The 13,318-nt window shown below is 50.2% G+C and overlaps 1 protein-coding gene across 2 annotated transcripts in view; it reads left to right on the top strand.

Annotated features, from left to right (window-relative positions):
• The window catches only part of FGF12 (fibroblast growth factor 12), a 172,927-nt gene extending 160,735 nt beyond the window's left edge, over nucleotides 1-12,192 (top strand). For both annotated transcript variants that reach the window (XM_058188945.1, XM_058188944.1), the window contains exons 4-5: nucleotides 6,877-7,075; nucleotides 11,637-12,192. In XM_058188945.1, the coding sequence (XP_058044928.1) occupies nucleotides 6,877-7,075; nucleotides 11,637-11,755 (318 nt within the window). In that variant the 3' untranslated portion in view covers nucleotides 11,756-12,192. The remainder of the gene's footprint in view (nucleotides 1-6,876; nucleotides 7,076-11,636) is intronic.
• Nucleotides 12,193-13,318: the final 1,126 nt, after the last annotated feature.

The raw sequence follows: 13,318 nt of genomic DNA, 5'->3' as shown, positions 1-13,318 counted from the left end.
TCATAGCTGCAACTGCCCCCCAAGGCAGAGACGGGTTTGCCCTTCTTCTTTGGGGTGGATGCTTGATTTCCTCCAAAGGGGGATCCCCATTCCCTCCCCCCTCCTCCTCTCTCAATGGGGGAGGGGGAAATATACAGTGTAAGTGGGGGTGGGGGGTGGGGGTGGGTGTTTCTCTCCTTCCCCTTCAAACCAGGAGGGCCATGTGATTGTGTTGGGCTGTGCTGGCATTTCGAAAGTCAGATTTTGGCTTCAATCCAGAGCCCAGGAAATTAATGGAGCAGAACATCCCAGGATCCAGTTCTGTCTGCTGGGCTCCATCGCAATCTCTTTCTTCCCCCGTCCCCCTGCAAGCTTCATGAACATCAGTTCAAACATTATGCAATCCGTGAAAGCCAGGAGCTGGGCTAAAATTAGCCGCCTGGTTTGGAATTGAGAAGGTGCTCAGGCGTGAAAGGAAGAGAAGCGGAGCTGGTGGCATCCGAGGAGCTAGAGATGGGATCTGGGACTGGATCAGGCAAGGATCCTTTGCAGGATCTCTAGGAAACTCCAAATCGTGGCTGGGGAAAGATCTTCCTCCTCCTCTCTTGTCATGCCCTGGCAGCTGAGGTCGAAGGGACGTAGAATAATAGGGTTGGAAGGGACCCTGGAGGTCTTCTAGTCCAACCCCCTGCTTGGACAGGAGACACTGTGGTTGTCCAACCTCCTCTTTAAAAACCTCCAGGTTTCTCCCCTCTTTCCTCTCTTCCCCTTCCCTTCCCGCTCTCCCCCTCTCTTCTCCCCTCTCTTCTCCTCTTCCCCTCCTTTCCCCTCCCCCTCCTCCCTTTCCCTTCCCTTCCCTTTCGTCTTGCCTCCTCCTTCCCTTCGCTTCCATCTTTCTTTCCCTTCCTCCACTCTCTGCCCGAGGCCAGGGGCTAACGGTCCTGCTGTGGTTGGCCTGTCACAAACTTGTCAGCAGCTGAACGCTGAGCTTGGCAGGAGCGCCTGGGGGACCTTTTAGTGACAGAGAAAATTGACTTCCCACCTCCAAAATTGGGCTTGGGGCCACGGCACAGCAGAGGGATCAGGAGGGTCAGCCAAGCTGCCTCTCTTCCGCTGGCTTGGGCTCGGATTCCAGTGGCGCTGCCTTGGAGCCATGGCAGGAATGCCACAGGCCGATGGGTGCCGCGGTTCCCAGGCAGCTGCTGCTTCTCTCTGAGCCACCAGCTTTGCCAGGTGAGCCCCACCTTGGAGGACGTGGCCGGAGGTGAACCTGGCCTGCCTTGGCCGGCTCTCAGGATCGGTGGTCTCCAAAATGCAGGGAACCCCAAGAGACCATCCAGCTCTTCTGCCTCCCTTGCTTTTATTTTGGCAACAGCTGCCCATGGAGTTCCTGCAGCTGCACTGGGGCCAAAGATGGGGATTGGGGGAGGGGAAGGTTGCCTCCTGGGACGCCCCAGCACTCTGTACGTGGGTAGGGGCCCCTTAGTGGTCTGCACAAGCTCAGTGCAGGGTAGTGCAGGGCCTCTGGTGGCTCAACAGGCTAATGCAGCCTGTTATTAACAGCAACTGTTCAAACCCCACCAGGCCCAAGGTTGACTCAGCCTTCCATCCTTTATAAGGTAGGTAAAATGAGGACCCAGATTGTTGGGGGGCAATAAGTTGACTTTGTATATAATATACAAAATGGATGAAGACTATTGCCTGACATAGTGTAAGCCGCCCTGAGTCTTTGGAGAAGGGCGGGATATAAATGCAAATAAAATCAATAAAAATAAATAAATAAAAAATAGTAGGCTGCAAAGGTGAGGCTCTCTGCTGGCTGGCCAGTGCTGAGAGGCACGTTTTCCTGTCTGCAGAGCTTGCATTTCAATCAGAAAAGAGCTGGAAGGGACTTTGGAGGTCATCTAGTCCAGCCCCCTGCTCAAGCAGGAGACCCCACACCATTTCAGACAAATGGCTGTCCAGTCTCTTCTTGGAAACCTCCAGTGATGGAGCGCCCACAGCTTCTGGAGGCAATTTCTGTTCCACTGGTTAATTGTCCTCACTGCTAGGAAGTTCCTCCTTCGTTCCAGGTTGCTTCTCTCCTGGATTACTTTCCATCCGTTGCTTCTTCTTGGTTTTGGAGAATAGGTGGACCCCTTTCCTCCTCTCTGTGGCAGCCCCTCAAATATTGGATCATGTCCTCCCTGGTCCTTCTTTTCTCTAGACCAGCCCAACCCAAATCCTGCAGCCGTCCTTCCTCTGTTTTAGCCTCCAGGCCTTCAATCATCCTAACTGCTTTTCTCTGCACTTTTCTCAACCTCTTTTTTTACTCTGTTTGCACAACCGGTTTTCCCCGTTTTCTGGCCCTGCACCCTGAACCTTACATGGGCTGAGTTGGTGCAAACTTTGGCTGCTGTGTGGATGCAGCTGCAGGGTCTCCTGGAGGTTCCCTCTGGGCAAACCCCAAGCCCCTCTGGGGTCTGGAAGCCCCATGCCATGCGGGGGTGTCTCAGGTCATCTTGCAGCCTTTGCAGTCATCCTTTGGGAGGCCTCTGGGAGGGACACCCCCCCACCCCATAATGTGCTCCTGGCACTTGGGTGCCCCCAGGATTGGCAGCCTGAAAAACAGCCTCTTTTCCACTCAATCACTCTGCTGAGGTTGGGGGGGGAGAGAAAGGGGGAGAGAAAAAGAGAGGGATGGAGGGAGAAAGACGGAGAGAATGGGGAAGAGGGAAAGACAGAGGGAGAGAGAAAGATAGAGGAAGACAGAAAAGGAGGGAGAGAGATCAAAAGAGGGAGAATAAGGGAGAGAGAGAGAGAAAGAAAGAGGGAGAGAGAAAAAGGGAGAGGGAGGGAAAGAGAGAGAGATAGAACAAGGAAGAGAGAGAAAGCGGAGAGAGAGAGAGAGAATCCAATTGCCGTAAATGAGGCTTTCCTCGGCCCTAATAGGAAGTTTAAAGCGAGACAATTTGCCGGCTGCCCTGCCAATTAAATTAAACGGCATCCTTTTACATCCAGGGCCCTCTGTGTCCTTTTGTGGTAATTGCAAAACCCAGCAGGTCTGAGGTTTGCACAGCCGCCTCCCCTGGGCTAAGCAGACGGTGTGTGCGTGTGTGTGTGTGCACACGCAGTCAGGTGTGTATGTGCAGAACGCCCAGACTTTGCAAAGCTCACACAGTCACCTTGGCCTGCATCTGTTTGTCTCTCGCTTTCGGTCTCTCCTACCTTGAAGGGTTGTTGTCAAGGGAAATATGAATGCTGCTCTGGGATTCTCAGGGGGAAAATGGGGCTTTGGGAGGACAGGACCTAATTTGGGAGGCTTGTGCAGGGTGTGATTGGGATGACAAAGCTGAAGCCCCCAGGAAACCCTGCACACCACCTCAGACAATTGGTTGTCCAATCTCTTCATAAATACTTCCAGTGTTGGAGCATTCACAACTTCTGGAGGCAAGTTGTTCCACTGGTTAATTGTCCTGTCAGGAAATTTCTCCTTAGTTCTAGGTTGTTTCTCTCCTTGATTGGTTTTCATCTGTTCTTTCTTCTCCTGCTTTCAGGTGCTTTGGAGAATAGGTGGACCCCCCTCTTCTCTGTGGCAGCCTCTCAAATATTGGAAGATTGCTATGATGTCCCCTAATCCTTCTTTTCATCAAACTAGCCATGCCCAGTTCCTGCTCATCGTATGAACTGCCCAGTTCATCGTATGTTTTAGCCTCCCGTCCCCTAATCATTCTGGTTGCTCTTCTCTGCACTCTTTCTAGAGTCTCCACATCTTTTTTACATTGTGGTGACCAAAGGTATTTAGAAAGGTAAAAGGTAATAGGAAGAAGATAGATGAAAGTATGTAAGAAAGAAGATAGTGAATAGATAGTAGATAGATAAATATAGATGACAGAGATAGATTATAGGTAGATAGATAGATGATAGATAGATAGGTAGGTAGATAGATATTGATGATAGATACTGTCCAAAGTCACTTTTTAAGATGGGTGGCTATAGAAGATAAATAAAATCTAATACATACATACATTCATTCATACATACCTATTCGTACATACACACATACTGTACATAGCTACACCCATACACGCATACACGCGTGCAGCTGACAAACTCCTCCCGTCCATCCCATGGGCAGCCTGTGTTCCCAAAGGAGCAGCACCTGGCCGGCTTGGTCTCTCTGGAAAAGCCCTGGCCAGTCCTTGGATGGCAGCCTGCAGCTGGGCTGGGAAAAACGGCTCAGCGAGGGGAAACTTTAGTTTCTCGTAGAGGTTATCAAAGCTTCCTTTAGCCTCATAGGGGAAAGAGCAGTCTGGGGTAGAGATGGGCAGGGGCAGCAGGCAGATGTACCAGCCTCACCTCCTGCCACTCGCCTGGCCAGGAGGCCTTTGGGCAGCCCTTTGGAGTAAAGACTGAGCAAGACACGGTGAGAAACTGAACAAGGAGAGATTCAACCTCCTTCAATAAGGAGGAATTTTCTGACAGTGAGAACAATCAACCCACGGAACAGAAGTTGCCTTCAGAAGTTGTGGGAGCTTCATCCCTGGAGGCTTTCAAGAAGAGAGTGGACTGCAATCTGTCACAAACGGTGCAGGGTCTTCTGCTTGGGCGGGGGTTGGACTAGATGACCTACAAGGTCCCTTCCAACTCTGTTAATCTCTCCTCTCCTCTCCTACGCATTTTTGCTCCTGAGACTTATGTTATCTACTCTGTTTGCACAACTGGCTTTCCCCGTTTTCTGGCCCTGCACCCTGAACCTTAAATGGGCTGAGTTGCTACACCAGAAATGGCCAAACTCAGCAGCTCCCTCGCCAAACTTGGGTTGCTGCATGACACACCCAAGTCCTGCAACCAGGATTTCAAATGTGGTCTAGAAGGAATGGAAGAGGTAGGGGTGTGTGTGTGTGTGTGTGTGTGTGTGTGTGTGTGTGTGTTAGAAACAAGGCTGAATTGAAAAGCCTGGAGACAGATTTTCTTTCCTTCCTTCTCCTGTCTTCAATTTCCTTTCCTCCTTTTATTCTCCTCTTTTCCTGCCCTTGGCCTGACCTTCTGCCTCCTCTACGGCAGCTGAGTGAGGGATTTAATCATTAACCATTTAATTTAATTCATTTAATCACTGATTTTTGCAACTTGCCCCAAACTGCAGCCTCCGGCTGGGAGACATTACGCCGGACGAACGCAGCCCCCCCCCAAAAAAAAGAGATACAAAGGAGTCCTCGCCTTACGACCTCACGAGCGGGCCCCAAATTTCCCTTGCAGATTGAGACCATTGTCTCGTGCGTTTGGTCCCATCGCACGACCTTTCTCGCCATCATTGTTAAGTGAATCTCTGTTGTGGTTAAGTTAGTGACAGTGGCCGTTAAGTGAATCTTACAAAACGGGATCATGTGACAGCAGGGACACCGCAACCGTCACAAATACGAGCCGGTCGCCAAGTGTCCAAATGTTGATCATGTGAGGATGCTGCAGCGGTCACAAGGGTGAAAAGCGGTCGCCAATAACATGTTTGAAACTTTGGTCACTAAGGAAATGGTTATTTTTATTTACATTTACATTTATTTACATTATAAATTGAGGACTGACCTTTATGGTAATACCGTGTTTCCCTGAAAATAAGACCTAGTCTGAATTTGAAGCCTGCACCCAATATAAGCCCTGCCCAAAAATAAGCCCTGGTGAAGGCCACAGCCTGCGCAGCACGAGTGACTTGAATCCCTGTCCAAGCAGCAGGCGGAGGAAGAGGCAGGGGGAGAGGCACACAATCCAGATGTGCAGGCCGTGGGAAAACCGAGAGTTGGTGGGGCTTGTCTTTGCACGCAGCACTGGCAGCAGCTGGAGGCAGAAGCACAAGGGGGGGGGGAGGCAGGCAACTCCGACATTCTGTGCGGGCTGTGGGCAAGCCGAGAGACGCAAAGATGAGCCTTCCGCGATCGCCCACCTGCTCCATCCCACCGTGTCGTGTCTCAGCTTTCCTGCAGCCCACACAGCACGTCTGGATTGTGTGCCTCCCCCCGCCCCCTGCGCCTCTGCTGCTCTCTGCTGCTTAGACAGGTAATGGACTCACCTGCCCCAGAGTGCACTGACCAGTGGGCTGCAGTTGCTACCGGACAATATCGTTCCCCCCCCCGCCCCCGAGAGCCTGTCGCCTTTTATGTGTGCTCTGCGGTGGCTGGGCTGATCAACTGAAATCGCGTTTCCCCAAAAATAAGCCCTAGTGCTTATTTGGGAGCCCCAAAAATAGAAGACCGGGTCTTATTTTCATGGAAACATGATAGCCTGGTAGAGTGGGGTGTACAGGGAGGAGGAGGAGGAGGACTGGTGGGGTCCTTGATGCTCTCTGAGCTTGGCGGTTTTCTTCCAGATGTTTCTTGACTTGACTAGGTAACATCATTAATGCTAGAAGGAAGTGGGGCTTGTAAGAGAGGAGGAGGAGGAGGACTGTGGGGCCCTTGGTGCTCTCTGAGCTGGGTTGTTTCACTACCCAACTAAGTAACATCCTCACTGCTAGTGATGACATTCAATGCACGGATGATGCTACCCAGTTGGGTAATGGAACGTCTGTAAGAAGACCGCTGAACTCAGAGAGCCCCAAAGAGCCCTTCAGCTCTGAATAGGGTGCCAGGCGCTGCAGGGCAGGGGAGATCCTTGGTTCTTGGTGGCACCTTGGCAAGACTCGGTTGGCTGCTGCTGCTGCTGGGTCTTCCCCAGTCGACCTTCTCCTGCTCTCCCGGAGTCCCTGCAGACCCCCCCTCCAATCCCCCTCCCCAAAGGGGCTCTGCCTCCTCTGACATTATTTTCCACCCATCCGAATTGGGCTTCAAGACCCCCAGGGGATTTTTGTGGCCGGCCGGTGTGCTCACCTCTCTCTCTCTCTCTCTCCCTCCCTCCCCCTTTCCTTTCCCTTCTGCTCTGCCCTAGGACATCTTCACACCCGAGTGCAAATTCAAGGAGTCCGTCTTCGAAAACTACTACGTGATCTATTCCTCCACGCTGTACCGGCAGCAGGAATCGGGGAGAGCTTGGTTCTTGGGACTCAATAAAGAGGGGCAGATTATGAAAGGCAACCGAGTGAAAAAGACCAAACCGTCCTCACATTTTGTACCCAAACCCATAGAAGGTATGAGGTGGGTGGGAGTGGGGCAGCATTGGCTTGGGAGAAGGGCTGGAGATGTCGGTCGCTTTTCTGGTTCAGACGCAGCTGGGCTCACTGACTCGAGCAAGCTAAAGTTCTACCCAAAGGCTCTCTCTCTCCCCCTCTGGCCTTTCCACAGCTGAGAGTCTTCTTTCCTCCCCCCCCCACCTGATTGGGGGAGGGGGGGTTGAGCCCAGAAGGGGGTGCCGGCAACCACGAGGGGGCTGTGCAGGGGTCGGAGAATTCTCGTGGGGTCCTTGTGCATTTGAGAAACTCAGATTACGTGGAGCAAAAAAGGCAGAGTGAAGATGAACAAAGTGACACCGTTTGTTTGTTGCATGTCCTTGCTGGGTTTCCTGGAACCCCGTTTGCAGGGATCTGGTCCTGCAGATTTGCACCCGCTGCGAGGGGACCCTGCATCCTCTGCTTGGACACCCCCAGAAAACAGGAGCTCCTCTGAGCCCCCCCCCAGCCCCTCCCCCCCTTGTGCCACGTCTGCTCCTGGCCCTTTTCCCTCCCTGCCTTTCAGCCCCTGAAGAGGGTCTGGGGTCCTCATCTTGAAAGCTCAACTGGCTCAGCTCTGGAGTATCCGGGGCCGATCCAGCCCCTCCCCCGGTCCCTCCCTCCCTCTCTGCTATTCACGGAGATTGATGAGCCCCTCTGGAGCCGGCTCCCTTTGGGGGGGGACCCCCTCCAGCCTTAATTTGGGGTATCACGACCGGGATCTGCACGCCTCCAAGCCCCCTCCCCCAAAACCTGCCACCTGCTCCACTAGAGCCATCCTCGGCTTACAGACATCTGTTTAGTAACCATTCGGAGTTACATGGCTCTGAAAAACATGACTTATGACGCTGATTCAGCCACTTAGCAACGGGTTCATATTTATGACAGTTGCTGTGTCCAGTGATCAAGTGATCCCCTTTTGTGACCATCTGATCAGCAAAGTCAATGGGGAAGCCAGATTCACTTAACAACCCTATTATTAACTGAACAACGGCAGAGATTCACTTAACGGCAGCAAGGAAGGTCGTAAAATGGAACGAAGCTCATTTAACAACCGCTTTGCTTAGCAATGAGAATCTGGGGCTCTGTTGTGGTCATAAGAAGAGGACACCCTCTATATAAACGGATACAGGTAGTCTTTGGTTTATAACAGGTCATTTAGTGACCATTTGAAGTTGCAAAAGTGACTTATGACCATTTTTCACAGTTACGATCATGGTCACGCAATCTGACTCGTATTTATGACGGTCGCAGTGTCCCAGGGCCAGTGATCCCCTTTGGCAAAATCAACGGGGAAGCTGGATTTGCTTAACAACCATCTCAATAGCGTAACAATTACAAGGATTTGCTTAACGACGGCAAGGAAGGTCGTAAAACAGGGCAAGCTCCATAATTTCTCCATAATGGGGAAGCCAGATTCACTTGACAGCCATGCTATTCACTGAACAATGGCAGTGATTCACTTAACAACGGTGGCAAGGAAGGTCTTAAAACAAGGCAAAACGCCCTTTGCAAATGTCTCACTAATTCTGGGCTCCATTGTGGTCGTATGTCGAGGACTACTTCTGTTATTCCAAACCCCATAGGATGGCTTGAAGGACACCAATGCACACATCACAAAAAGGGTGTAAACTTTGGAGGTGTGGGTCAGGCCAGGTTATTATATTTTTTAAGTGCAATTTCTGGAGCAGATGCAGGCGAGAAAAAGGGACCGACTGGATCCTGCAATCATACAGCTGGCGAGAATTTGCAGCCTGTCAAATCGGTCTCGGAGGTTAAGCCAAGGACAAACTCCCTTCCTTTATAATCCCAAGAAGCTCCTGGCAATTTACGACTGGAGGCCCATCTAAAATAGCCAGATTAACCGGGTGGCATTCAGACAGCCAGGGAGGGAGGGAGGGAGGGAAGGAGGGAGGGAGGGGCAGACCCCCAATTTTGATGCATGCAAACTCTTCTTCCAGCCCAAACTGAAATGCCAGATGGGGTGATTGGAAAAACAACGTGGAGAAAGCTGGGAGGTTTTTTTTAAAGACTGAAAATAAAATGTTGGGGAGCTTAGATCGATAAAGTGTCAGGAAATTAAATCATAAAACTTGGTATAAAAGCTGAGAGACAAACAGCTAAATTGGGTATTTATTGATTGTCCAAATCAGATGACAAAGAAGTTGAAGGATGTTCCCTCTATGGCTGCGTCTCCAAACTTTGCAACTTGATAAGACAGGTGGACTTCAACTCCCAGAATTCTGTGCTGGCTGGGGAATTCTGAGAAGGTCTTAAAGTTGCCAAAGTTGGACACCCAAAGCTTTCTTTGATGAAGCTTGTAATTCTGGGGGCTTTTTAGCCTAGAAAGGAGATGAATGAAGGACTACCGAAGCACGGATGAGGCTCATCAAGGAGAAGCTGCGTTCCTCTTCCCCAAAGACCAGACCCAGAAGTGACCCAATGACCCATGGAATCCTCAAGAGCGAAGACAGACAAAAGACGACTTCTTTTTTTAACACAACACACAATTCAAGCTTTGGCATTCACTGCTTTGAGAGGTGGTGCTGACTAGCAGTTTGGCTGGTTCCCACCAAGAGTTGGAGGACTCCATGACAACCCCGAGGCCCTGGATGCCCTGAAGGCCGTGACTGGCAGATGACTGGGCTTCCTTGGGCCATTGGTGGAGCGTTGGGAGAGCTGGCTGCTGGACTAGATGGGCCAGGGGTCCCCTCCAGCAGGGCATGGCTGATGTTCTTACAGCTAGTCCGTGACTTATGACCACAGATGAGCTCCAAAATTCCATTGCTAAGCCAGACGGTTGTTAAGTGAATTTGCCCCATGTTATCACCTTCCTTGCTACCATTGTAAAGTGAAACACTGCAGTTGTGAAGTTAGTCACACGGTCGTTGAGTGAATCTGGCTTCCCTGTTGACTTTGCTTATCAGAAGGTCACAAAAGGGGATCACACGAACACTCCCCCCCCCCTCACCCGGGACAAAGGAATGGACATAAATATGAGTCAGTTGGCAAGCGTTTGAACTTGGATCATGTGACCTTGGGAATGCGGCAATGGTTGTAAGTGTGAAAAATGGTCCTAAGTCGCTTTTTTCAGTGCCGTTGTAACTTTGAATGGTTATTAAATGGCTGTTGTAAGTCAAGGACTACCTGACTTACTTTCAACAGCCACAAAGAAATGCAATAGCAAAGGCCACGCCTACCAGGAATCTTAGACTTTAGTAAGGCATTCGACAAAGTAGACCACAACCTACTTCTTAGTAAGGTAGAAATAAATAGCATCACCACCAGATGGATTCGCAACTGGCTGACAAACCGTACTCAACGAGTAGTCCTTAACGGGTCTAAGTCTACATGGAGGGAAGTAAGCAGTGGGGTACCACAAGGTTCCCTCTCAGGCCCCTTACTCATCAATATCTTCATCAATGACTTAGATGAGAGAATAGAGAGAGAGGAATTTGCAGATGATTCTAAACTGGCAGGAACAGCCAACAGCCCAGAAGACAAATTCAGGATGCAAAAAGATCTTGACAGACTCGAACAATGGGCCCTATCCAACAACATGGAATTTAATGTGGAGAAAAGCAAAGTTTTACACCTGGGCAGGAAAAACCAAAGGGACAAATACAGATTAGGCAAACCCTGGCACAAACAGTCACTGTGAGAGGGACCTTGGAGTCCTAGTGGATGATCACTTAAACATGAGCCAGCCGTGTGAGGCAGCAGCCAAAAAAGCTAATACAATCCTTGGTTGTATAAAGAGAGGCATAGAATCAAGATAACGTTAAGTATTAGTACTGCTTTATAAGCCTTCATAAGGCCACACCTGAAATACTGCATCCTGTTTTGGTCATCACATTACAAAAAAGATGTTGAGACTCTAGAAAGAGTGCAGAGAAGAGCAACCAAGATGATGAGGGGACTGGAGGCTAAAACCTACCATCAATGGTCGCAGGAACTGGGCCTGGCTAGTCTAGTGAAGAAAAGGACCAGGGCAGACACGATAGCATCTTCCAGTATTTGAGGGGTTGTCACAGAGAGGAGAAAGGGGGGTCAAGCTGAAGGCCGGACAAGGAAGAATGGATGGAAACTGATCCAGGAGAGATTCATCCTAGAAGGAAGGAGGAACTTTCTGACAGTGCGAACAATCAACCCATGGAACAGAAGTGGCCTTCGGAAGTTGTGGGAGCTTCATCACTGGAGGCATTCAAGAAGAGGCTGGGCTGCCATCTGTCAGAAATGGTGTAGGCAGGGTCTCCTGCTTGGACAGAGGGCTGGACCCTTCCAGCTCTGTTATTCTTTTACAAAGTCATTGGGGGAAATCAGATTCTTTTCACCTCCGTGTTTGCACGGGATTCACCTTGCAAGAACAGCTGTTTGGCTTAGCAACAGAAATTTTGCACTCATCCTGGTGGGACAGTGGTGGGGGGCTGCTGAGTCAGGTGGCTGTGCATTGGTGGGTGGGTGGGGGCGGCTAGTAGGTACCATGCCTTGACTCCCTCCCTCCCTCCCTCTCTTTCTTTCTCTCTCTCTCTCCTGCCCGCAGTGTGCATGTACAGAGAGCCTTCCCTGCATGAGATCGGAGAGAAGCAAGGACGTTCTCGGAAGAGTTCGGGGACGCCCACCATGAACGGAGGCAAAGTGGTCAACCAGGACTCCACATAGCCTGACCAAGTGCCCACCACCAACACCTTCCTCCTCTCGGGGGACCTCTCCCTGCCACTTGCCCACCGTCCCCCACCTGCCCGCCCGCCCGCCCGCCCCCCACCCCAGCGAGGCTGGAGCCAAGATCCACGGGCGACTTCTCTCCGCGTAGGATGAGGCGTTCGCGCCTCCTGCTCTGGGACAGAGTCCAGCGTACACAAACAGACACACACACACACACACACACACTCTTGCACACACCCACACGCACAGTCGCCCCTGCAAGGGAATATATATTCAACTGAGTGTGGAGGCAAGGAGAGCGTCATTGAATATAAATTCCATCCGGACTCTCATTTACATTTGAAACAGCAAAACTCTGCTCCGTTTACTCGGATGGGGGAATTGGTCAACTCTGCATAACAATTATTATTAATATTATTATAAATAAATTATTATCTATCTATAATAAATACATAATAAAGGTGTTATCTTTAAAAATAAAACAGATTTGCTTTTTGGAGACGTGAACTTTCTTTGTGATAGGGAAGCAAAGGGAGAAAGCTGAACAAATCGGAAAGAGCAGGACTTTTGGGTTGGTGGAGAGGCAAGTAGGAAGGACTCTGGCAGGGTCCAGTCTGGGTCAGCCCCAGGGACTAGAGGCTTAGTCTTCCGAGCTTTCATACTCGTGTTGGAGCCCATCCTCACACCGCCATGAACAAGGACATGCATTGAATTTTGCAGCTATGAAGATTGTTGGCCAAGCAGGTACAAAAACTGCCAGGGAAATGATGGGAGCCTGGGAAACGGGAGCCTTGTCAGTCAACAGAAGTGCTGATTTACCACCGAGCTTATCGGGTACTTAGGCAATAGCTGGCCAGCAACACTCGTATCAACCACTAAAACAAGCCACCCACAATCGGGCACTCCCATAAATACTATGCGTAGAATAGGCCGCCTTCTGGTGAGAGAGACGTTCCCTGAGGATGGGGCTCCAGCACGAATCCGAACGCTGGGAAGATTAAACTTGGGCCTGGTGACCGATCCAGATTGGATCCTGCAACATTATCCCAGGACACGTAGATTCACCTCTATTCATCTCAATCTTTTGCGTGATTTAAGGCCACTGCTTTATTTGTTTTATTTAATTTCATTATTTTATACGCTTTATTTTTTATTTTATTATTTGTATCCCACCTTGCTTATTTTAACAAATAACTCGAGGTGGTGAAGGCATCCAATGCACCTTCCTTTTCTCTTTCTCCCGGAGAAACTGAGGAGGGGATTGGTGGGCCTCTTTTTGCAAAAGCGATCTCTGAAGATTGGATCCAGGGGGCCTTTGTGGATCTCTTGCTTGGCTTGATGGTTTTTTTTGGGGGGGGAGGGGGAGATGTGTGGGGTGAGGATCCAAGATGGTTGTTGGCACTGAAGACATCTTGACTTTTTTAATCTCTCCAGGACTCCTTTGTCCTAATGGCCTGCTAGATATTTTATTTTCTAACTCAACTGTGCTCTCCCATTGACTATTATCTCTCTCTCTTTTTCTTTCTCTCTTTCTTTTTCTCATTCTCTCTCTTCCTCTCT

The sequence above is a fragment of the Ahaetulla prasina genome, chromosome 6 (genome assembly GCF_028640845.1).
Source record: "Ahaetulla prasina isolate Xishuangbanna chromosome 6, ASM2864084v1, whole genome shotgun sequence".
NCBI lineage: Eukaryota > Metazoa > Chordata > Lepidosauria > Squamata > Colubridae > Ahaetulla > Ahaetulla prasina.
This window is presented reverse-complemented; position numbering and strand designations above follow the sequence as displayed.